Source organism: Chiroxiphia lanceolata, chromosome 6, assembly GCF_009829145.1.
Source record: "Chiroxiphia lanceolata isolate bChiLan1 chromosome 6, bChiLan1.pri, whole genome shotgun sequence".
Taxonomy (NCBI): domain Eukaryota; kingdom Metazoa; phylum Chordata; class Aves; order Passeriformes; family Pipridae; genus Chiroxiphia; species Chiroxiphia lanceolata.
This window is the reverse complement of record NC_045642.1, coordinates 12,461,064-12,485,910: the sequence shown is the minus strand read 5'-3', so window position 1 is coordinate 12,485,910 and position 24,847 is coordinate 12,461,064. Positions and strand designations below refer to the sequence as shown.

The following is a 24,847-nucleotide window of genomic DNA, read 5'->3' as shown; positions in this document are numbered from 1 at the left end:
CTCCCTTTCTCAACGTACCTGCCTCTTTCCACAGTACCTCACTTGGGCACAGCAAAGCCTGACAGCTTTTGCCAGGATTTTCCTATTTCCCATAAAACCAGGCATCCGTTTTTAGAGTACCCAAGTCACAGCAAACTCAAAAAATGAGTCAAATGCATTAGGCAGGGAAATTGGGAGGTTAATCCTAGATTTGCTCTGTGCCCAGCACTGCTACATGCGCAAGTATAAAATATCCATTATTCATTAGCATCACAGTTGTGTGGAGCTCAATCTAGATTAAACAAAATAAAGGGGCCCCAGACAGCACCATTTGCATTGTTAAGCAGGTGCTTTTCTTCAGCCTTCAAATAGGAGACTTTTCTAAATGGAAATGATGGGGAAATTTGGACAGATGTTCACTTAACTATTTAAACAGTTAGCTTAAGAAACATGAAAAATGTATTTGGCATCGTATTCACCTGTCTCCTTTCAGAGGTTTTGGGGGTAAACCAATTGTTAAACAGCTTTGACTGTTTGCATAAGATCTGAAGCTTATGTTCTGTCCAGCTGAAATCGTGTTGCCTTCTAATGTCTACATAAACGTAGCTTCCAGCTAGTCAGCGCGCTAATCTTCTTCTCTTCTATCAAGTTTCACAGTCCTTCATATCCTCCCTCTTCCAACAGATGAACATTTCACACTTATTCCAGCACTTCCTAATTTTAATCTGCTTTTCAGGGAGTGATTTAGAGCCCCGTATATTCACCATGCTTCTAAAAATACGCTGTAACTTGTAGCTCAGTGAACATTATTTTTTTTTAATCTGTTGGAAGAAAATACAAAATGAGCACAGACTTTTGCCTTTTTTGTTTGCTTGTAGAAAACCTGCCACCTCTGACATCTACTGATCCTGAAGCTACTTGAGCTGAAACTTTCTGAGGTGGGGAGCTCAACATTATTGGAGGGAGAGAAGAAAAGAGCAGGAGAAAGATCTTCCACCCCAAGCCCCATCTGTGGTTATATTTAAAATAACCCCACATAAACAAACTGATCTGCATTCTGTCCCCCAGATACCTTCATAACAGATGCAATACTCTCTCACACATTCACACACACAAAGTTTAAGCATGTTAGAAACATCTGTTGGAAGATGCTCAGCATCTACTTACCAGCTTGGAGCCATTGGCATAAAAGAAGCTGGAAATACAGAAAGCTTTCAGTTTGGAGTTATTTTTCTTCTTCCAAACCCCCTATTTTTTCACTTCCCTTTGAAGTTAAAAGGCAACAATTTTCAAGTACAGATTTATTCCCCCTTATGTAACAGAAGACCCAGCCAGCTTGTAAATAAGCAGAGACTATGTAGATTTAAAATTTAGCACAATTAAACTTTTACCCTGTGATAGTAATTATGTTTAATGGCTCTTAGCCTGAACTTCACCATGTCTATTGTTGTCAGCCAGCCTAAAAGCAGGAGTTTGTCCAAGGACAATTTTCTGTAGTTTATGGGCACACTAAAAACCCTGCTATGCTCTTTTCTCATTGGCCATTGATGTCAGTGTGTATAGTAAAAATTAAAGCTAATTGGCATACAGGAGCAGCTCTGAATGCAAATGAATTAATGGAAAAAGAAGGGAGAGCTCCTGGAAGCAATAGGCAACTGTCAAAGGATGTTTTTTATGGAGTCTTGTCTGGGCTAAAGAGCAGTCCTCTGCAGGATGATGCAGACCTCAACAGCTCCGTGAATACACCTGAAGTTAATTCAAACTATAATAAAGTCACAGAACCCTGCAGATATTTTTGGGGAAAAAGAGAATGGTAAAGGCTCTTTACTGTAGGAAAACAGTAAGAAATTTCTCATTAACACGTTAAGTTTAGCACCTTTTAACAGATTTTTCCTTCAACCAAAATGTGCAGGGGGTCTAAAGTGAGAACCTTCTTGCCTATTTCTGTCACCACCAGGAACAACAATCTGTTTTAGTCACTGCCTACAAGGAGAGAGTCCCTGTTTCTTCTCCCCACTCTAGCCTGTGTCTGACTTTAGCTTGAACCAAAAAAGAAGGAGAAAGTCTTCCCTCCACGGAAAGTGAAAATTTTAGAGCTGTTGACTTCACAGGAGACTAAAAAAGAGGAAGCAGGACAGACACATATAAATAATGAGTGGTACAGAAAGGATAGATTGGCACTGTCAATCCGATTTTTTTTGAAACAACACAAGAACAAAATGAGTTCAAAATTAAACAGCTGAGTTGAGTCTATCAATTCCCCTCAAAAAGGAGGGTTTTTTCATCACCAAAAGACAAGAATTATGAATTGAAAGAGGACCAAACACTTAATAATACAGATAAATATCTACATTTGTAGATATTGCGTACAACTACATATTTTTCTACATATTTATGTATCCAGATTATCCAGATATACAAGTTTTTGGAAAGCTACTGAACCCCATGCTCATATCCTCTCCAGTCAGTAGGTGAAAGAGGTTTTCCCATACACCTTCCCTATATACCTGCTGCTGTTTATTTCCTAGTTTCATCAGGGCCTGCTGTAGAACAAGATTTGCTTTATATACCCGAAACTCATCATCATGAAAAGGAAAGGTTTTGCCCCTACCATTTGAAACAAACCAACAACTAGTTGTGATTTCAATGAAGATGGCTCTTGACAGCTTGCAATCAGTACTTTTCCCATCTGTGGATATTAGAAATCTGCTGAGCTACAAGTCTGATTTGACCAAAGTACTGAATATACCAATAATTGCAGGGAAAGCCTAAACATCACTTAAAAAGATAAAAAGAATAAGCTTAAAAGTAACTTCAGACAACTTCCCTGTAATCAGCCTTTGCATAATATTAGAGAAAGCCTTAGTGATAGGAGATTCAGTACTGTGAATACATATTAGCTGGTGCACCCTCCTATCCAGGACACTGTTGTCAAGTGCCACAGTGGGAAGTCATGTCAGCTGAAGGAAAAGAAATGCATTTTGATACTAATGAAATTGGTCAAGCTGTCCCCTCATGAAGCCTTCAAGTTCAATCCCAAAGAATCTACATCTTGCATGCCAAAGGGTTTGGCATTCACAGACAGCATAGTGGGAGGAGCTGAACCAGCGCTGTACAGAACAGCCCTCTGGCCGAGTGACCGCGCTAGTTCAGAGATTACTGGCTGTAAACTTCAAGGTTGCTCAAGGGTTTCTGTTTTCAGTTGAAGAACACATCTGAATGTTCACTTATTTTTACTTCTTTGGCCTCTCCCTCCATATTTTTCAAAGGATATTCACAGTGGGGCTGAGACTCAGCAGGTAGGAGGTGTCCAAGTCCTACTCCCCTGCCCCAGCCTTTCTCATGGTGTAACTGAAGCCACTGACCTTAAACCCATCTTGGCTCTCTCTGGCACTGCTGAACACATGTGCAACAATGTCCTCTTAGGAGATTTTAAATACAGCAGTCAGCAAACTGCAAAGTTGGAAGGGCTAGAGCCATGCTAGTGTACCACAGCCAGGTAGAATTCCTCCCCATAAGCTTTCCTCCTCACTGAGGGGTTTTGGAGATGGAAATAAAAGGGCGAAAAGCAAATGAACAAAGAAAGTATGAGCACAGGCTGTGAGACACTCCTGGAACAGCTAATATGGAGAAAAAAAATAATTCTGTACTTTAACATCACAAAGCACAGCAATGTTGCCAAGACACATTGTATTTTGAGCCTAATTAATCCTCCTTAATCTGTATAGACACCAAGTGTAGAAGTGAGGGTGTCCAATGTAGCATGCAAGACACTCCCTGTTGCGATGCAGGAGCAGCACTTCGGTTTAGCAACATTTTTAGGCTCTGAGCAGATACCATTTGTTCAGCCACACTGCATTTACACCTCCCCTTCCCACGTTAAACATGTCCCTTCTGAAAATCTGGCAGGGCATAGTCTCAGAGCATGCACACACCCTATGCTTCTCTGGAGGGAAAAAGTCCCAAACACTCTCCTTCCTCCTTCCAAGGTGTTGCAGCTTCTGCAGGTTGAAGCTACATTCTGAGTACTAGTGATGTCTTTGGTAGATTAACTTAAATTCTGCCCATTGCAGCACGCACATCTCGGTTTCTGAAGGCTTGTGCTTACACGTCCCACCGTGGTTTAATGGTTTGGCTCAGAGTTGTTGTTACCGACCTGGGGAAGCCCATGAGGAGGGTATTTGTCCACATCCTCCCATGCTCCCATGTTTGTGCAAGAACTCTGCTCTTATCCCACAGCCAAATTAAACCCTGCACATTTTCCAGATATAGAACACTTAATCTAAAGGGCTCCTAAAGTGATTCATTAACAGAACGATCCCGCTGGGGTATTTGGAGCAGAGCAAAAACCAGTTTCGAACTACTGGAAACCCCAGTACTGGGCAGCTGACCTTGTTTGGACTAGGAGATGCCAAGGGTGGAGTTCAAGCCTCCGAGATACAAACAGTGCTGAGAGGTGCACAGGGCTGCTCTCCTTGCTGGAGGAACCAATGCCAGGCACAGGTTGTAGCACTGATCAAAACACATGGGAAGCTGGGTGAAAAGAATTTCCATGAAACCCATCGAGAACAGCATCAGGGTTTCCCAGAAAGCCCTTCTCTCTTACTGATTTGCCATCATTTTTTAATGCAGGTTTTGAGCTTTCTTTGGAGTCTAATTAAGGCCCTAATCAGTTTAAATGATGAAAAACTTTCCCAACACCAGCATATCAAACACGCAGAAGCAACAGTTCTGCTCCTGTCAAAGCGAGCCTGACTCGCCTTTGCTCGTGTGAGGGCACCATGCTGAGTAAAAAGGAAAAATCACGTTCTTCATCAGCACTTCACAGTGAAATTTAAGTTGTCGGTTCCTCACGGGAAATCCTGATGCAACACCCAAACCGTCCCTGTGAAGCGGAGCTTGGTGAACGTTTAATTACGCCTCGGAACAAACACACATCGCTGCGTGGGGGCTGCGAGGAGCCATCCGAGCTGAGTGCTAAGCTGCTCTGTCCCAGAAGCAGTTTCTTCAATAGCACTCGCTTATCAAAAATAATTAGAGGTAGGAATGCTGGAACTGTGATTATGAAACAAATGGTAAATCTATTTGCTGAGGCGAAATGTATTGAAAGATACATCTAGACACAGCTGGAGACTGAGGTGATACCACAAGGATAACAACTCGAGATCCAATTTCATCTTTCATGATTAAAAAATGAGCAAGAAAGTGTTTTATGAAATGTGAAGGTTAACAAATGTTCCTTCACAAGCAATGACGACAGTTTATCTTTTGAAACAAATGATCAGGCTATGGTCTGCTAGCAGCTCCCGAGACACATTGGAAAGATTTCTGCTAAAAACCCACTGAGGATCAGCACACAGGGCTGGCAGCCCACTGTGCTGCCAACACCCAGGACAAAGCCGGCTCCAAGGCAGCGCTGCCGTAGTGGGGCAGGAGCTGGGCGTGCTCCTGTCCCAACCCTCTGCCCTGTGCCAGGGACAGGAGCCCAGTTCATCCCTGTACCCAGTCCCTGCAGTGGTCATGGCTCAGCGACACCTGCCCACAGGAGGGGTGGCACAGGAAGGTCCCAGACCGACAAATTAACGACCACTTCGGCTGAATTTCTAATTTGCCCAAAATATTCCAGGAGCCCCTTCTGCCTAAAGGGAAGCACCCACACACTGTCACCTCCACTGCAATGAGAGAAGTGGTGGCTGGTGCTGGGCCTGTGCAGCCCCAGGCAGGGACAGTTCTGCTGCAGGCTCTGATGGGAACTGGGGATGGAGCAAAGGGAGTGGACAGCACATCTCACCAGGGGATGAAACATGTTTTCCTAAACGGCACAATCAGCTCCCAGGCAAATTCAAAGAAACGTTGGTCTATAAAGAGATTATGAAACACCAATTTTTTCTCCTGGTCGTTACACCGCAATACTCCTTTTGGACTACAGATATAAAAGGTGCATATATTTACATTTCTGGACAGAATCAGTCTAGCTTTCAGTTTTTCACATGATGGTTGACCTACTAAATAACAGTGCAATATTCACATATAGAGTAAGTGGCCAACAAGGAATTCCTCTGAGTGTTCTCCAGGAAAAACATTCCCTTTATGGTGCGACTACAGTGTGAAGTATGAAAACTTATTTTTAGAAATGAATTCGGCTACAATTTGACTAGTAGACCAAACACCATGAGCTGTTTAATGAGTAAAAAAATGTATATAGAAGCTCTAAAACTGTGAGGGAATTATATCATGATAGCTATGGATAATTCTCCAAGAAGAAAAATTCAAATTACCAGGAGTGAACAGACAGTAGAGAAGATGGTGATGGCAGCTTTAGCTCCTTCTAATAATAGAATTAATAGTTAAAATTGAGAAAGAAAAGAGTATTTATGTGTAGAAGGCAACACAAGATGTTTTAAAGTAAAAAAATTGCTTTATACTCTCATAAAATATGGGACTGCATAGCAATGCCCTTATTCCTATCCTAGCAGCCTGAAAGGATTCCTTAGCATGAGGAGAACAGAACACAAGAGTTTGGCAGAACCCCCCAAAAAAACCAATATAAACTAAATTTACTTATTAGTGAGCACACAAATCATGATAGCCATAAAGCTGGCTAAACAAGTGAATGCTAGTTAACAACCGTGTTACAGAATTAATGCTATTCCTTCCTATTCGACTCTCCATCAAATTCCCTGGGACACAACAATTACACTGTTCTTCCCAACAAAAAAGTCAAATAAGAAATATTTCTACTGGTCAAAGCTCTTAACGTCCTAAATTCTGATGGGGGAAAATATTTAAGGTAAAGGCCACATAAGTCTTCTCTGCAGTTTAACTGTGCTGCACAAATAGCAATAGACTTCCCCCTTGGTGGGCTAGAAATTATTCTAACACAAAAAATGGAGACAAAGGTATTATGAGACCTCTTTCAGGCACAGAACTTTGTTTCAGAGGCCACATTTAACTGCTGCTGGGACAGAAGCTGCATGGCCATGGTCAAACACTAATCCCAATTGTTGCCTTTCATGTTTTATGTCATAAATTGCCCTCTCTTCTCAAAGTTGGAACACGGGCCATTTCCTTGGGATCTGCAATGCCTGGCTTCTTTTCCATCTCTAGCACAGGCTTCTGGTGTGCCCCAGAAAATTCATATCCTCGAGGGGCCAGAGAGAAGATTGAGCAGCACCTCAAAGCAGCATTTTCAGCATAAACCAAGGAAAGAAAGTGCTCTACCACTACAATGATGAAAAGGTTCTTTAAGCTTAACAGCATCAATACTGCTGTCCTTTGGCACTTTAACATGTCTGATTTGATGCCACACATTATTTTTGTTATGAAACTAGAATAAACCAAAATCAATATGTGCTTATTAAATGGACAAAACATGGGGTAGCTCATAGGTCTCAAAAAGCAAATGTAAATGGGAAACACTGCTCAGCTGAGTATTTCTAGCAGGGTTCTGTTACATGCAGAATAAAGCTGAATATCTACCTTTAGGGTCAAATTAAGGAAAAAAAAAAAGCACAGACACAACACTTTTTCAAGATCACAAATGACAAATTCCAGAGAGGTGAAAATAATGAAATGGAGGATGACAGATGGAGAGACCTCGATCACTTGGCAAGGTGGGTGCAAACAAGATAAAGAAAAGAAAAGATAATGTATAAACAAGATAAAGTATACAAAGAAATACTCCAGAAAATAATGCAGCTATTGTTTCTGGAAAGAAGATTATTCCTGGAAGTAGCTCTCCTGAGAGATTTTGGGGGTCCTTGTGATAGTACCTAGCATGACCCAATTGTGATACTGTGATAAGAAGCTTCCTCAACAAGGGAAGATCAAAAACTTATATTCTTCATTGACTCATCAGAATTATGTCCATGACACAAAAAGAGTACAGCTGAACTGAAGGAAAACCACAAAGATTCTAATTTGATGTTAGAAATCAGTCTGTTAAAGAACCTTCTGGAGCTCAGTTTTTTCAGATTAGCACAGACAGGGTGCCATGAGTGTCTTGTCACAAGTGACTTGTGACATTAGTCAATACTCAGAACTTATGTAAGGTACAAAAATTATTTCACTATAGTGAAGATAGTTACATATTTCCTCATCACACCTTTTTCATCTTCCCAAAGGCTGCTTATCCCGTCTTTTCCCCTTCGGATGTGTTCACCCTCATCCAAGCTCCTCTTCACTGAGATTTTGGGAATGTATCCCACCTAACCAGGTATGGACCTGTGACTGCTGCCTGTGTGGCAGAATTTCAGCTGGGACATTTCATGTGTGCCCTGAGGAATTTCAGCTCCAGCAGGAGCAAAAATCTTCATGTGGGCAGGATGCTCCCAAACACTGCCTGGCCAGAAGGCAAGGTGACAGCTCCCATATGGCAGCTAATGGACTCATCTCTTCTGTTTGGCTCAGTGCTCTCTCTCATCTTTAGAAGGAGAAACATGTTTGTTCAAGTTTACTAAGAAAATATTTACTAAAGATTTTCTGAAATACATTTTACATTGAAAGACATGAAACATCTGATCATTGACACTAATCTAGCCAGCATCTGGACACTACAAGGTTAGATGGCATTTTACCTATCTTAGAACCATGTGTTGGATTTGGTTTTGCTTCATATGTTTTGCTGTTTGAGGTTGCATAGGAAATGCTATCAGTGCTTTAGAAAAATAAAAAGAAAATACACACATTAGCTGGAGATCAAGTACATTCTTCCAAAGGAAAAACAAAGCAAAACTTAGAGTGTTTTGCAGTGTGACCCTCATAAGAATGTTTGCATTAGGCCTGCTGTCTTATTAATATTCATTTATGTTTATATAAAGTCTTGTGCACAAAACCCCCATACACAGCAGGCAAAAAGCCCCATGTATTGCAGACACACACTGACAGGATAGTTGTAACTCACAGTTAGTGATGGTCTCTGCTGATTTCCTCATAAAGAAAATTTTTTTTTAAGTTGATCTGTAATTTTTGTGTTTTACTTTGTCTAGTTAGGGAAGGGACAAGAGCCCCTTGGGAGGAACCTTACTCAACAGAAGCACAAGAAGCCTGTCTAAAAGCTATGACTGAAAAAGAAAAGGTAAAGGTTTGGTCAGGTCTCGGTCAATATGCAGGAATATAGCATCAGAGATATGCAAGAAGAATTAACAGTCTTTTCCTAATTTACTCAGCAAGCACTGTTTGCTCTTGCTGGTTCATAATAAGAAGAAGTAGTGTTAAGTCATGACTTTCTTCTTCTACCTTCACCTAAAAACAGAGTTCCACCTCCCCGACTACGAAATACCTTAAGTGCAAATAAAAAGCCATGCTTAGGCAGAGGAAGAAACTCCAGTCTCTTCTGGGCAGGGCTGACCATGCACAAGCACATGTTTTCATAGGAGAGGTTTAGAAACCCAGACAGCTGGCAGCATGCTGAGAGGCTTTGGGAAGAGCCCACAGTACGTTCCTCTATTTACCTCAGGTAATCTCTGCGGCAAAGAATGAGATTTGCTTTTGTGTAAAGAGTTGATCCAACCTCTCCAAGACGACAGTCACAGCAGGCACACTTTAAACAGTCTTCATGCCAATACTTATCCAGAGCCTTCAGCAGGTACCGGTCCTTGATCTTTCGGTTGCAGCCAGCACAGCCCTTCTGCTTCCCTTTGGGTTGTACGGATAACATCGGCACACCTGCAACGCAAACAAAGCATTTCATTGAGAGGATGTCCAGACAGCTTGGATAGGTTACTGGCATTTGGGGTAGCACTGTGAGCTATAGGTAGATCTGTGAGCAAACACTGCTGCTGGTTTCATTACATCAAGCCCACACTGCAAGAAAGCTGACAGTCAAAGGAATTTTAACTTCATCTGCTGTCAGGGGCTAAGTGGGAGTGTGACGCTTGCAAGAACGAAGCCCTTTTTTTCCTGAGGGTAGGGCTGACACAACGCACCAGACTTTTTGTAATTAACATCTTGCAGCGGAATAAACTGGTTGCAATATCAACATTTGCTTTTCCCCTCATTACCAGTACCCTTGTGTTGTTAATTACCTGCCAAAGGCAATTACAAAGATCAGAAGGGCCACCACTGCACGTACCCCCAGTCCAACATCTTGGCTGGATCAAGTTTGATGGGGAAAGGAGAGGACGGGGTATAAAAAGATGTGCTAGACCATTGTTTTTCCTCTCTTGTGAACCCCACTGGTGACAGAGGCCTCACCGGAAGCTAAAGCAGTCCAGGGGCTGCTCCAAAATCAATGTGATTCAAAAGTCCTTTAGGAGTGCTGACAATAACTCAACTGGTGCCTCCCTGCCACTACTGAAACCACAGTCCTTAAGCAAACTAGAGCTTTCCTACTCCTCTTGTATCACTGGAGAAGGTAGTGAAAAGCCAGGAGTTGCTTCCTCCCTGGAAAACCCTGCTGGGACTGCAAAGCAAGAATGAGCTAGCTGGGTATGAGGTGGTGACAGGACTTCCAAGTCATGAAGCTGGTGGAGACTTGCTGTGGCCACCATCCTCACAGTGCTGTCTCCAGCTTTTTCCTCTCCTCCAAGCAACAAGTGCCTCCCTTGTGAGCACTGACACAGCTGTGAAACCTGTCAGCCTTCTCAGTTTAAGAGGGGGGCAAGAAAGGATTTTATGGAATCAACAGGCAAGGTGGAAAAATAAACAAGGATTGTACTGTGAGGGAGGACAGGGACAGGAAATTACGAAAGAAGTATTCACTACTATGTCAGAATTCCATTTTCTCTGGAGCCTTCATTTCACTTTGTTATGATTTTTATTTTTACTGGTGTCAATCACTGAAAATGACAATGCTGGGCCTGTACAAATACATTGTGGGCTTAACCAACACAGAGATGATGAGAGGGCCACAGTAGCAGGTGTCACTGGTTATATACTCTTACACAAAGTTAATCTGCCATTTCTGTAGGAAGCACTGGATGTTCCAGAAAGAAGCAGCTTGATAATGGAATTATTAACAATCTCTTAACTAGAGAGGACGAGTTAGTGCCACTCTCGTGACATTCACTGCTTTGTTTAAAAGCCAGGGTGACCTGAGAGTGCCTAATGGTCAGCACATGTAAACCCACCACTCCTACAGTAATAATTGCTTCATCAGAGCTGCGAGCAGATGACAATAGCACTTAAGACACCTCTACACAAACAGCGAGGTATTGATCCATTTGTAATCAAAGTGGTCTCAGCAGCATGGAGACAGGTCAAGTAACATTCAAAAACTCTAAAGGCTTAAAGAACCCGCCTGCCCTCCGCTGCAGCACACTTGAAACCCGCTCACAAAGTCTCTACGAGCAAACTCTTGACACCAGTGACAAATCCCCAAAAATTAAATGAAAACTTCCATCTGTGTTAGACTGCCACACATGCAACCTCTAATGCTACCGAGAGAGAAATTCCACATACACAGCCACAGTGAAACACACATTTGGAAAGAGGGAGAAGACAGGGAGTGACAGAAATGGAATATAATGCAGGTCAGACTGCAGAAATCCTGTGCACCTGGTGAGAGTTTCTCACAAGAACAAGAGAAGTGGTCCCCTGGTTCTAGACACAGCACTTTTATTTTTTTTTTCTCTTTTTTTTTTTTCAAAACATATTTCAGGAGTAAGGAGAAGCTTCACTTTTCAAGTAATTCCTATGCTCTTCCCAAATCCACACCACGAAAACAGCACATTGTGAGAAGAGGCTGCCTTGTTCTGAGGCAGAGAAGGGGGTGTACACGAATTTGCATTTGCAAACTGTGTAAGATCAGTACCAGTGATGAAAGAAAATAGTTTGCACCTATGAAACTAAGACCGAGATGTGCAAATTATATTTTAGATAGGAACCCCAGACACCAGCAAGTCATTACCCACGCCGCAAACAGGCTCTCTAAATGTAAGCTGCATAACCTCAGAGGCTGAGGAGGGTTTCTTACAAGGGAAGGTCATCATACAATTCTTTTGCAAGCTTCATCTAGGTAACCTGAGGATCCTACATCTGGAAAGATGCAGATTCTGGATAACCAGCGCGCCTTAAACCCCCACTCAAGAGGCTGCCACAAGGGTGGGGTTTGAGATCAGCTCTGCAATTCAGCAGTGCAAGACCTTCAGCCAGGTGAGACCTCCCAGGGCTCCTGAGCACTTCTGGAACCAGTGCCCTTTCAGAGTTACAGCTGCCCTCCCCCAGAGTGAGGGCTCCACTGCATCAGCAGCATGATCAAGAGCAAGGGCATTTGCACAGGGATGAAACCCTGGCTGGACCCTTAGGAGAGGCTGGTTTGATTACTTAGGACAGGTTAGGAGGGTCTCCTGTGGCAAGCAGGTGGATGGCTGAGGGCTGGCTGTAGTGGCAGTTCTTATTCCATCTGTGGCCCTGGCAGCCCTCACTCACTGCAGCCATCTCAGCTCCCCGCTATTGCAGGAGCACCATTGTCTTATGAGAGGCTTCTGCGAATAAGGGGAATGTAACACTTTGATTTGCTTCTAATAACTAGCAAAGGAAGAGATATATATATTTTTAAGCAGTACCTTAAGCAAGGAAAAAAGCTATGTATTTGGTCAGTGTTCAGCAGGGGGCTTTCTAATGAAAAAAGGTACCATTTCAGAGATCATATGATGTTCAAAGCTGCTATTCCCACTCAGATAATAACGAGCAAGGTCAGCCTCTGCTGGTCAGGTTCAGTGTTTTGAAATTACATTTTGGGCTGTGAGGTTTCCCTCTGACATCCCAAGCAACCCTTCTGCACGGAGCACACACGCCACTACTGAAAGTTGCAGCTGCAATTAGCTGGTGAGTTGACACAGCAGGCAAGGCGTGAAACAAAATTTCAAAAACTGCCAAACTTGATCAGCAAGGGTTCCTCAAACACTTGCCATGTTATTTCCAAGCAATAAGAGAGAAGCATTTTGGAAGCTTAACCCCTTTCACAATCAAAGGCTTGCAGAGAGAGAGGGCACAGCCAACACCAAACCCTGATTTCCTCCTCCTGCCTCCCTTCCAGCAAACCCCAAGCAGTGTGGGCTTTGCAGGCAGAAACCACCTGGAGTACTGCTTTTTCTTCTTGGAAATTTCCCCACTGCAACACTGAGGTGCTGCTTCATTTCTCTATGCAATTTTCCCCCAGTGTTTGCCAAAAAACGCCAAGATACCTGGTTCAATTTGATGAGAGGCATGCGGTGTCTAACTGGGGCTGTCAAGAAACAAAGGGGTCACCTTCAACAAATTCCACGTGTGCTGCGTGGGCGAGGATTAGAAAATGAGAAGTAGTGTTGCAGAACTAGAAAAATTAACAGCTGGACACTCACAGATTTAAATACGTGATCACAAGGGAACAGATTATTGCCAAATTCTGAAAGTACCATCAAGTTGTTCTCTCCTCTCCTGTTGCTAGACATCCAGTGCTCTCTTTTCTTAGAAACAGCAGATGAAGCCTTTCTATTTCTGGCTACCTACACTCCCTTCTTTGCCCTTTACAACTTAATAGACTTGCTGCTGGTAAATACAAAACTAAACCTGTTCTGAGTGCTCAGAGCTCCAATACACATTAAAAAATTATAGACACCACCTCTGGACATACTGAAATTTATGTGTGTGTCTAAAGAGGCTGTTATTGTAGTGAGTAATCTAAACTTTACCTCTATTCACAGTCGGACAAACAAGCTTTAATCAGCCCATATCTTCTCAGTCGGGGTCTTTCTGTAAAATGATTCAGCTGGCTTTATAAAACAAGTGTCCACTAAGTACACCTCTAAATTTTTCTAAGCCATTTTTACTGATATTTCTATTCACATGGCAATCAGCTGCAGTTCCTCTAAGGGCACTGTTCATAAAGCCTGGTTTCCAAGAGAGCCTGGGAACTTTTCATAAATGGTAGACCTTTTAAATAACAGTTATCTGCACTGGTCCTACGGCGTGCAGCTCCACAGTGCTCTGGTCTGCCAGGGAGCTACCGGTCCCCTCTGAAAGCATGGAAGTTCACCACCTAATTTCTTTAATGCAACTCTAAAGGTTAATTGGTCTGAAAGAGTAATGGGGGACTGCTAGCTAATGATATATGCCTCAAGGCTTTGCAGCTTGCCTGTATTTTATACAGTCAAGTCCAGAGCATAAAACACAGGTGATATCACCAGGACTTTTCAGACCCCCCTCCAACCTGCCCCCCTCGGCCTCCCCCTCTCTCGCCCAAGCCCTCTGCTACACCCGCGAGTGCCGAGTGAGAGCCGCAGGAGCTGAAGGCAGTTCTCTTCCACCTGCATTTCATGCCTTATTAGAGGGGGCTCTGAGAAGTGCCGCCACTGCACTCCTCATTACCACGGCAGAGAACTAAAAACAACCCTAATGAGGAGAGCCAGAGCGTACAGTACGGGGTGGGAGGAGGGACGTCCTCCCACACTCCCCAAGGAATCTGGCCAAAATCTTCAATTTGCCATTTATGACAGCTAATTAGTTATTCTATTCAAAATCTTTGCTTTAAATAAAAGAACTAATTATACACAAAGGTCAGTCCCCCACCTCCTGTGAAGCTCACATAATTGGCTTATTTCCCCAACATTGTGTGTATGTTTTACACAATGCTTTCAGGCAGATGGCTTTAACTCTTTCCCTCGACAAGTTTTTTGGTGTTGGCTTTTTTGTCGTTGTTGGGGATTTTGTTTGGGTTTTTTTGTTGTTGTTGTTGGTTGGTTGGGCTTTTTTCTTTCTTTAAAACCCCAAAACTTTTCCTCAGATTAGCTACTTTTACCATAAAAGCTTGCTCAACAACAAAGTAAATAACTACATGCACACACACATACAATAGATCTACTCTGTGAAAGGTTTGTGACAACCACTCCAGCGCAGTGCTTCCAGCCTTGTTGTACAGCACCTTGCACAACACAGCACTGGAATCATATTTTTGTTCACCACCACCAATTCTGTCTTGAGCAGTGCCTTCATACACAGCTACCACATTTCTGAACCACTCTTCTAGCAAAGACCACAATTACTGCAGGTTTACATTACACTTATTTTATTTTTTAAAATTTTTTCCCTTTTTTTTTTTTTAATTTATATACGTGGTTATTACAGGGATGCAGCATTCCAGTGCTAAAAGCAATTTTGGTTTAAAGACCAGGGTTTTGACAGTTGGGCAATTGAGCCCAGGTTTCAGAGTTCCACTTGAGGGAAAAAATGTTTGTTTCTAGCATCAACACCTTTTAAATGAGCTGACCTCCTTTTGCCTGCTAACAAAACCGCCAGCATTTGGCTGCAAAAGATGAAAAAGTAACTGAAGAGTAGGAGTAATCTTATTAACTCCTGTCTCATCACAATAAATAGGCTGCAGTCTTATGTCTTTTATCAGAGGATCTGATATCATTTAAAAGCATTAGAGTCCTGCATCACCCATTTAAGTAAATGCAGACAGTCACTGCCAAAAAGATGCAGTGAATTTCATTGCCTTAAAAAGAAACTCACTTTGTGTTCCCAGTATTGTATTACTCACCTTCTATGAGTACTACACCCTGTGAAACAAGTCAAACCTTGCACTTGCACTGAACTGAGAGAGAGCTGTCTCAGGCATCTTCACCAAGAATTTCTTTTAAAGAATTATGGCCAGCAAGGTGAAACTCATCATGTCATCTGTATATCCAATTAAAACATTACATTTGGAACACCAAGTACTTGCAACTAAATGCTTATGAACAAGCCTTAGACCATTCATCAAAATTATTCACTGAGTAACCACAATCTTTTTTCATTTCCCATTTCATGCTGCAATATGCAGAAGGTGATTTTTACAGTGGCTTTAGCAATTCATTTGTGGTATTCTTTCTTCTGAATCATTCGTTAACAGATTTCCCAAGCATGGCAAAAAAGTAGTTGGAGAGGGCAGTTAGTAGGAGAATCATTTTGATTGGAGTTTCTATTTTAACTATGCTATAGTTTTGTGACCAATAGCACAGCAATTTTTTTGGCCATACAGTTCATTATAAGCTTTAGAGAAATATATTTTAGAGTCTAGTGTCTCCTGGCAGTTTCAGCTACCTAAAAGTCACCCAAAGCTGCATGAGTGGCTTAAACCCCCCTCCCATTTCACATGCAGAGACCCTGTTTTCAAGGATTTGCTCAGACAGAACATACACAAAACAATAATTCCAAGATAATAATTCACATCATTTGAATCTGTACCAATGTAGGTCCTGAATCAGGACAGGAGGTTTAGGATTAGTATTTTCATTTTCACCACAAGTTTTGAGTCTTCTAGTACTGCTTTTACACTCTCTCCATTACAGAGTTGCTCTTACCAGAGCAACCTGTAGCTATAAAGGAACACATGGCAGCAGGACCAAACACAGACCATAATAATTGTTGCTGCAAAATAGTTTCTATAAATCATTATGGTAAGCAACATTTTCCCTGTGCTCATAAAAAATGCTTGTTTGAGCTTTAATTTTTCATAATTGGCATATATCCAAAGCTTATTCTTAGCACATCCAGTGTTTCAGTAAAATCCATTTTTACTGTTTGAAGCCCTGGGTACAGTAAAGAGACATGCAGATTTCTTCCACCTTCAACGTAATCTGAGAACATTCTGATCAAGTGTTCTCAATATGTCACAATTTAGCTTACTATAGTCTCACAAAGGTCCTGATTTTACATGGCCAGTTCCCTGTGCCTGTAGCAGAAAAAAAGTCTGGCAATGGAGTGACTATTCTCAAATCACCTTTTCAGCAGTATAAGAGCATCACAGATGAGAAAATTATTATTAGGGATGACTAACCTGAAATTCATCCCATATTCCTCAACATTCTATCAATTTGAAGGTGACCACTGAAAAGACACTAAGCTCAAAAGTTGTTTATTTAGTGGGTTTGTGTGTCAAAGGAAACCAATGGAAGAAGAGTCTCTGAGTCAAATGTTCACAAAAGTAAGAACTCATCCCTCATTTTTCAGCTCTTTTAAGAATAACCTATGTACCAAAGTTCAGTACAAGGAGGGGTTTGTGCACTTCCCCTTCTCCAAAAGGAAAGAAAAGCAAATAGAAAAACCTAATATCAAGTTAAATAACCCAAAGAGTATTCGAGAAGTAAAAACTCCTCAATTATTTCCAGGCATGTGTGTAATACCACATAATTATCACCTTACAGTTAAAATGGACTGTTTAACACATTGAGGCTCCAAGACAAAAAGCAAAGATGAACGATGCAGCAAAGCTCAGGTTGAGCAGTGAAACATTAACATCCCCCTCACAGATTTGGCATGGTATATATGTGAATATTTTAAGGAGAATAGAACTATATCATTGCACAATCATCATCATCATCATCATCTTTTCTTCTGCCTCTTTGCAGACATACACAATGTCAACCTAAGCTTTCGGCAACCTTAATAGAATTTCAGTGCCCACTGCCAAATGGCCATTTGATGTTCTGCTCTGTGTACACTGATGAAGCAATCTGTCACAGCCCTTAATGCAGGCAATGATGACTATCCAATCTAAAGCTTTCACAGGCTTATAGAAATTTCTCAAGACTTTTGGAGCCTGTAAAAGTTTGTGCAATACCACAGAAGAATTTGGAATCCTTGTGCTCTGTATTTAATGAAATATGAATATGCTCCTTTAAATGTTTCTAGAAGAAATCCTACCCAGGCCAAAAGCATATTTTACACCATCAATCACCAGAAAGTCGTGCTGGCAACTCTGAAATAGCAAATGCTACAGTGATTGCAAGTTATGGTATTATGAAAATAACAGCCCCTCCTGCCCCTGTCCAAATTTACTGCCAAGACAAGTATTGATGCTCATGCCCTGCTCAAGATTAGTGTAATAAATATACTTAGACTAAAATTTATTTGCATGTAAGAGGCAAGTAAAGATTTGCCTTTAGAGAATACAGAGGGAGTCTATCTACTTAATGCAATCTGTGTAAGAGATACAATTGCTGCTGACTGACCTTCTAAAAAGTGAAATCCATTTCCCTAGTGATTCAGAAAGATGCGGTTATTCCCCAAACCTGTCCTCTTCTCCCTTTCCTAGTAAAACCAGACCAACCCATTTGCTATTAAAAGTTGAAAGGAGAAGGGCAAGGAGAGCTATTTCCCCCTCTTCTTGTTGAAAGGAAAAAACACAACAGACAGTCTTTTGCAGGACCATTTGCATGCTGAGCTGTCAGACCATGCACTTTCCATTAAAGAGATAGCATCCCTTTTCATAAGTCCATTTGGGATCCATTTTAGTGTTATCTAAAAATCAAATCTACATGGTAATCCTTTTAATGTACTCTTGACTTTTAAAAACAGCTTTATGTTCCTTCAGGAAATGTTTTAAGCCATTACTCTGTAATTACTACTCACCCATGAAAACACTGATCTTTTACAATATATAATCAGTTTGCTGACTTAAAAAATAAAGCAGACTGGAATTTTGTCTCATGAAAGTAGCAAAGAAAAAGCACGGTTAAGAGAGCATCCCATCTCCCCCCTGTGCAATATATCCAAGTGATACGTTTTTTCTGTTGCATAAGAGTGGAGCTGCAGGTGGTCACAGTTCTGACTGTCTGTGTTAAGTCTTTGTGTGTGGAGACTCTCAATCTCAGTTGTGCATTGGTAAGCACTGTGAAAGTAACCAATAAATAAATACTGATTTGGGAAGCAGAATTTGTATCATTGTAGATATAAATAATACCCTAACCTTTTGCAAGCCCTGAAGTTTTGAGTGACACTATATAACCTCCAGAAAGGCCATGGAATTTGTGGAACTGCTTTGGTAAGCTTCAGCAGTACATGAACGAGTCTCAGAAGAGGTGTCAAAAATGGTTTACATCTGTGTGACTTTACTGGATTTATCCACATCTGCAGTCAACACAGGAATGCTTAGTCAGATTTCAGGGGCCTAAAATTACCTTGAAAGTCCTACTACCAGCTCCTGAAGGTTTTGCCTTGCTCCTTTCCAGACTCCTCTACCCACCCAGAGGTGGTTGGGAGACAGAGGAGAGTTCAAGTGGGATGGTGAGCCAGCACTGTCTTGCCCTTTCCAGCAGGAGCCAGAAAGGGGACCAGAGTCCATTTTACTCAGGTACAGTTCCTGTATGAGAAGGACCAGAGAAAAGCCCATGACTTCTGTAATGCAGCTGCTCAGACTACAGGAGATCCCTGGATATCCCAGCCTTGCATGCAGTTTAACAAAGACCCAAGGTGTTTATACAAAGTACAGCCCACCACCAATGGGAAGGATCCTTCCCCTCCCACCGCTGACCCCAGAGAACACAGCTCTGGCAAAAACAGTTTAAAATTTCAAGCCTAGATAAAGGGCAGCATAATGTTTGTCAGAAAGAACTTGCTGTACCTTGCAAACAGTATCAAGCAAAGTTGTTGTTCTCCTAATGCCACCAAGATAGAGAAGACAGAGAAAGCAGAGGCTACATACTTCATTGCTTCTGTTCTTCTGTTTACTGAGGTCTAACTTAAGCCTTACTTAACCACAGTTTGCTTCCATTGTCTGATTTTACTCTACCCCATTTCGCTACCGCAATTAGGACAGAGCAAGTCCTGCTCTTGGCCATTTCCCCTTTCATTCCCAGGAAAAGGTATGCAGACCCCAGCGCGACGCTGTTCATTAAACATTTGTTATAGCTGCAGTTGGCCAGTAACTATATGCCTCAGACTAATTTTTGTTATTCACGACTGATTAAGTCAGGGCTCACAAGCCACAGCTGGCCATTAATGTTACCCTTCTTTACAAGAAAATGTGCTGATAAGAATGAAAAGTGGTTTCTTGGCATTAGCTGTTGTATACTCGTTCTATAATGAGTTCCTTTGAGGTGACGTATAGAGGCAGGATTTGAGCACTATTACCCTAGCCAACGGGAAAGACACAAGTAAAATTGCACAACTTTCTCTTTTGTTCCTTTTTTTTTCTTTTCTGAAATGTCCAAGAAAGGCTTTGAAAACTCTGCTGCGATTCACCATATATTCCCGAATAAAGTGAGCACTAAGGGTTTGGGGCAAGTTAGCATGACATTTAGTTTGCATTAAAGCATCTTAGGAGTCATGTGAAGTACACCGTAACAGAGCATATTCTACTCTATTAAGCATTCAGGAGCATCACAGTATTCAGAATATGGATGAGAAGTTGGAATTGCACAAGACATTCCTCCTCTTACGACTGACCACTGAGTTGAATTCAAGCTGATCCTAAGGGAGCCATTTTCATTAACCTACTGTAGCTCTCTAATCCTATTCCTTGAATTTCAGACCACTACCACTACAAGAATTTATGACCTGTTGCCTGCACTTTGGATGGTACTTCACTTCACTTTTTTCCTCAATACATCCTGCTCCTCTGGATCATTACCGCTGCTTCATGCAGCAACCGATCCCCTTAAAGTGGAAGCTGGCTCTTCAATTCAGTTATTTATGCTCCGTTTAATTCGCCATACGTGAAGATGCCAATGGTTACACTTGGTGGGAAACAATGACAAAAATAATAATCATATGACCCAGCCCAGCGTGCAGAACTGAAAGCCTCCTGAGATGTGCTTTCTGAAGTCTGGCCTGGATATGTATCTACTAATGCTTTCCCTGAAACCTCAGACTAAAAAGAAATTCTAACCCACTAACCTTCAGCTCCAAAAATGCTACACTTCCGTGCCAAAAAACTTACTGAGCAGCTTTTCCACCGCTCCATTTCCACGAGAGCCTACTGCTTGATTTGCTCAGTTTTTGTCCACCTCATCATGAGATTCATGACTGCTGAAAAGAACTCCTTCACTGAACTAATGAAATAAGGAGTCTTAAGTGCCCTGCAATCCTTTTTAGAAAAGGCTGTATCTCCAGATGAGTCTCAATTTCACAGCATCAGGGAACTGTGTGCCAACACACTGAACCGGAACGCCAGGGCTAGCAGGAGTTGCAGACAACAATGCTAACATCAGGGTTATTTTAGATTAGAGCACTTCCAAATCAATTTTGGATTCAAACTTTTAAATGCACTCTCCAGAAGGAATCTGCACTGACTGAGTATTTTCAAGGCTAATTTTCTAAGCTCGAATGAAACTCATTCTTATCTAAGAAAAAGATGCAACTAACCTTTGCCACAAACGCTGGAAAATGAGGCAGACAACTGCCCTAAAAATGAATAAACTGCCTAAGGACACATCTGTAAAACTGTGAACGAAAAAAACCAAAACACCATACTGATCTTGTTGGGAAGAGATTTTAACTGAAACCGGAAGTTGTCACAACATTTGGGATCTAGGGCACTTCTCTTTTAGCTGAGGTGCCCCATCTCCCACAAGCAGTCCCATACCAGCAGAAGTAAGGGCACGCTCTGGGCTCTCTGAGGCAGCAGGACTCCACTCCAGGAACATGCATCATGCTGCAGTGGGACAAAGGAGGAGCTGGACATCCACAGCCTGATGGCAATTTTTTTCCAGACTAAAACTCCTTCTGAATTAAGACAGATCCTCAGCACTCTACAGAAAAGAAAGTGGTTGTGATGAGAGAAGAGAATGTCTAAGACAGATGGGAGAGTTAAGGTTAAAGTTCAGACCAGAAGCAATTAAGACGGGTAAGAGTGCTCTGCAACTTGACACAGGTTTGCTTTGTATTCAGAACTTTTCACTAGCATTAAGCATCTTAACTTGTGTATAGAGAGATTATAATTAAAACCTGACAAGCTTAAATTAGCCATTTAGAAAAGGTTCTCCAGAAAGCTTTTAAAGTAGACTAAACATATCTATTAAAATCGAAGAAAGGAAAAAAATCAGAGCCATTTTCAGTTACAATAGTTTTTCCTACCTAGATATCTCAAGAGATTAGACAAATTTGAAATCAAAGTTCTGCAACTGTCCAAAGCCACTTAATAGGAGGGAGAGGGAGGAAGTGTGGCAATTAGAAAAACCTTTAAAACCCCCTCTATTTAATAGCCACAGACCTTTGGATGAACGTAAGCACACCAGAAACCCCATTAAAAAAAAAAAAAGAAAAAAGAAGAGATCCTTATTTCCCTTTGGGATTTTTGAGCACTTCAGGGAGTGCTCTATTATGGTTCCCCAGGGACGGGGGAATTATGTCAATCTGCCACAAGGCGGGCAGTTAGTGAGGCAAACAGCCTGGGAGCTGGCTTTCACCAGGCCATGCCAATTAAAGCATAGGGAGCATTTTCACATCACATTGGCTATTTAGATTAATTCCTAGTGTTTCAATGCTATACAATTTTTCTATGAGATCAAGGAACTGAATCTAAAGAAAATTTGCTCTTTATTAAAAAAGAAACATATCCACCAGTGTCAAACGACACCAGGTAATTTTTTTTCCCTCTGAAAAGAAAATAAGCTACAAATATTTTGATATCTCAAGAAAAAGTTCACAGACTATAAATATCTATAACCCAGGCTTGTGAAAATAAAAGTCTGCTGCAAAGTCCACCTTATTACTTCCAAATCGCATTATATTCCTTCTTTCCCTGCCTCACCTTTCATAAAGCAACTGCAGTTCTGGGGAAATGTGGCTGGACATCTAGCTGGTACACAGAACACAAGCTTTGGTTTCCCAGCACACGTTTCCAGCCCTGCCATGCCCTCCTCTTCTCTACTGCAAAGGTCAAGTGAGAAATCCCAGCTGGCTCTCGGCACAGCTTTTGGTGAGGAAACAGCTATAAACATTTGCTTATTAACCTAAAGAGCTCCTGAACAACCCTATGTTATTCCTGGCTCTGATTGCTCCCAAAGCCAAATCAGCCTCTCTGCAATCTTCATTTTTTAAAGCTCTGGAGCAGACACTTGTATGTGCACGAAATACATAATACGGGTATTTGGATAGGCCATAGGGTGTCCTTGCCATAACCTGTTGCAGCAGCCTGTTGCCACCGTTGAAGACTCAGAAGTTCCATGATTGTAGCATCCCACTTTTGGGTGAGAGAGGGAGGCAGATAGGAAGTGGAGGAACAGAAATCAGCACAAACGTTACAGAAAATATGGCGCAGACACGAGTACGGTAGTTCTTCAAAGTAAGGAGAGAGTCTGTCTCTGAGAAAAATAATCAAGCTGTAGCAGCAATGATCGCTCTAAACCCATGTCGTTTATCTGCAGCCTACATTCATTGCTTCCACATGCAAAATGTAATCCTTTTCTCCAATCTACCTCAACTCTACTGCACTCCATGCAGTACCTCTTTTCAGAAGGAGTGTCTAAATTATCTAAGCACAGGAAAAAAGAGTGTTACTTTAAAGCAAGCCATGATCTGCCACAGCAAAGCGTGAGATGAGTAATTTGTTACTTCAAGTGCTAGGAGGTCTTTTTAATTTTTTTTTTTAAGTGCCAACAGTATTTGAAGTGGTAATGTGCATATAGAAATCTTAATTCATTTTGCTTCATCTTTATAGACCACTAGTGTACTTATTCCTGATTCACAGTGAACCAAAAGTCTGATAAGGAAAAACAACATCTGCTCCAGATCTAACACCTAATGGAAGTGTGTGAATGAGGATTTCCAGAGCTCAAGATCCATTTGGGTCTTTAACTGAACTGAACTTACAAACAGGAATTGGGTGAAAAAGAATAGATATCTGCATTTCAGGCACCCTAAAGTTCAAGTAAAAAAAAATCTATCCCATTTTTGGTTATCCATAGCGGCAATTTCACAGCAACTGCTGGGTGTGCAATTGCCACTCTGCTTTCAGAGAATCAAACAGCAGAAGACTTCTCCAGAGACTTCTCACTTTTTATGCAGGTTCAGCCTTGTTTTCACTTCATTCCCAAACCTACTGCAGCTGAAATCCAGCCCCAGTGCCAAACAGGTCCATCAGGCAACACCAGAGGAGCGGCAGATCCGCACTGAAAGCCGATGCAACCCAGGCAGCAGCCAGTCAGTTCCTCCTCCCACCACTATAGTGGGACCATCACTGTATCCTCCACTGCCCATCCCACTGTGCCTCTGCCTGCCCCTGCTGACAGCTGCCTGGGTCAGGGGTATTTTCCCCTGGAAGCACCAGGCATCTCCCAGGTGAGAGTCTCTGCTCCCCTCTGAGAAGAGTTTGGCTCAGTCATCTCTGAAACCCCCAGTGGTAACAACTCCCTGTTGTTTTCTCCTCTCTCTTCCAATCCCCTCAGCCTCTCTCCATATGTACTGCCACTAAGATGGTGCTGAATAGGACTTGCTAGGCTCTCTCTAGTCTGTAACAGGACTGCTGGCCAGTTTTGAGTGATGGACATGTATCTTGCTTTCAAAGGCCTACAGCTATCTCACACTGACACACTGATCTCTGGGAAGCAAAAACTTGTCACTGTTATATGACATCAGCAATGATACAAATCAGGTAGCTCCAAAATATTTACTTTTATTTTAATGAGCTGCATCAAAAGATATTCCTACAGCCTGAGCAACCAGAAAATTTGATTTTTTAAAATCTGTTTCCAGTGCTGACACTGCTCATCTCTTGCCTAGAGACCCCCATATTACAACCATAGAATGGGGGTCTCCAGGTCCATCTCCAGAGAGAGGTGAAGCCAACAGGCTGTTTAAACAGCCAGGAAAATCAAGAGAAACCCTTCCTACGTATCAGTGCTCTGAGACATCCTCTATCTGTGCAAAACAGGCACTACTTCCATGCTTAAGATTTGCCCACCCCTCTCTCTGAGATCAGCCCTCAGCAATAACAACAGTTCATCTGCTGCTACGAAGGTCAAGGGCTCCGCCAGCCCTCCAGAGATTTGAGCTACTGGTTCCACGGAGTCTGCCAGTATCAAACCTGACACTTAGATTAGTAGTTACTCCCCAGACATATCTAGTTTCCCATTTCTTCAGTTTCTAGTGTCAAAATACACTTGCAGTACAATATGCAAACCTCCACTGACAATATCTTCTCTGCTGTTCAGCTGTGGTGGGAGGAATGTCTATTTTTGCAGGGAAA

General features: G+C 42.0%; 1 protein-coding gene across 4 annotated transcripts in view; it reads right to left on the bottom strand.

Moving 5' to 3' along the window:
• The window catches only part of LMO1 (LIM domain only 1), a 94,803-nt gene that overhangs the window by 40,578 nt on the left and 29,378 nt on the right, over nucleotides 1-24,847 (bottom strand). For all 4 annotated transcript variants that reach the window (XR_004357593.1, XM_032691075.1, XM_032691076.1 and 1 more), the window contains one exon: nucleotides 9,432-9,645. Coding sequence is in view for 3 of the 4 variants with exons in the window: in XM_032691075.1 (XP_032546966.1) it covers nucleotides 9,432-9,645 (214 nt within the window). In the remaining variant the exon portion in view is untranslated. The remainder of the gene's footprint in view (nucleotides 1-9,431; nucleotides 9,646-24,847) is intronic.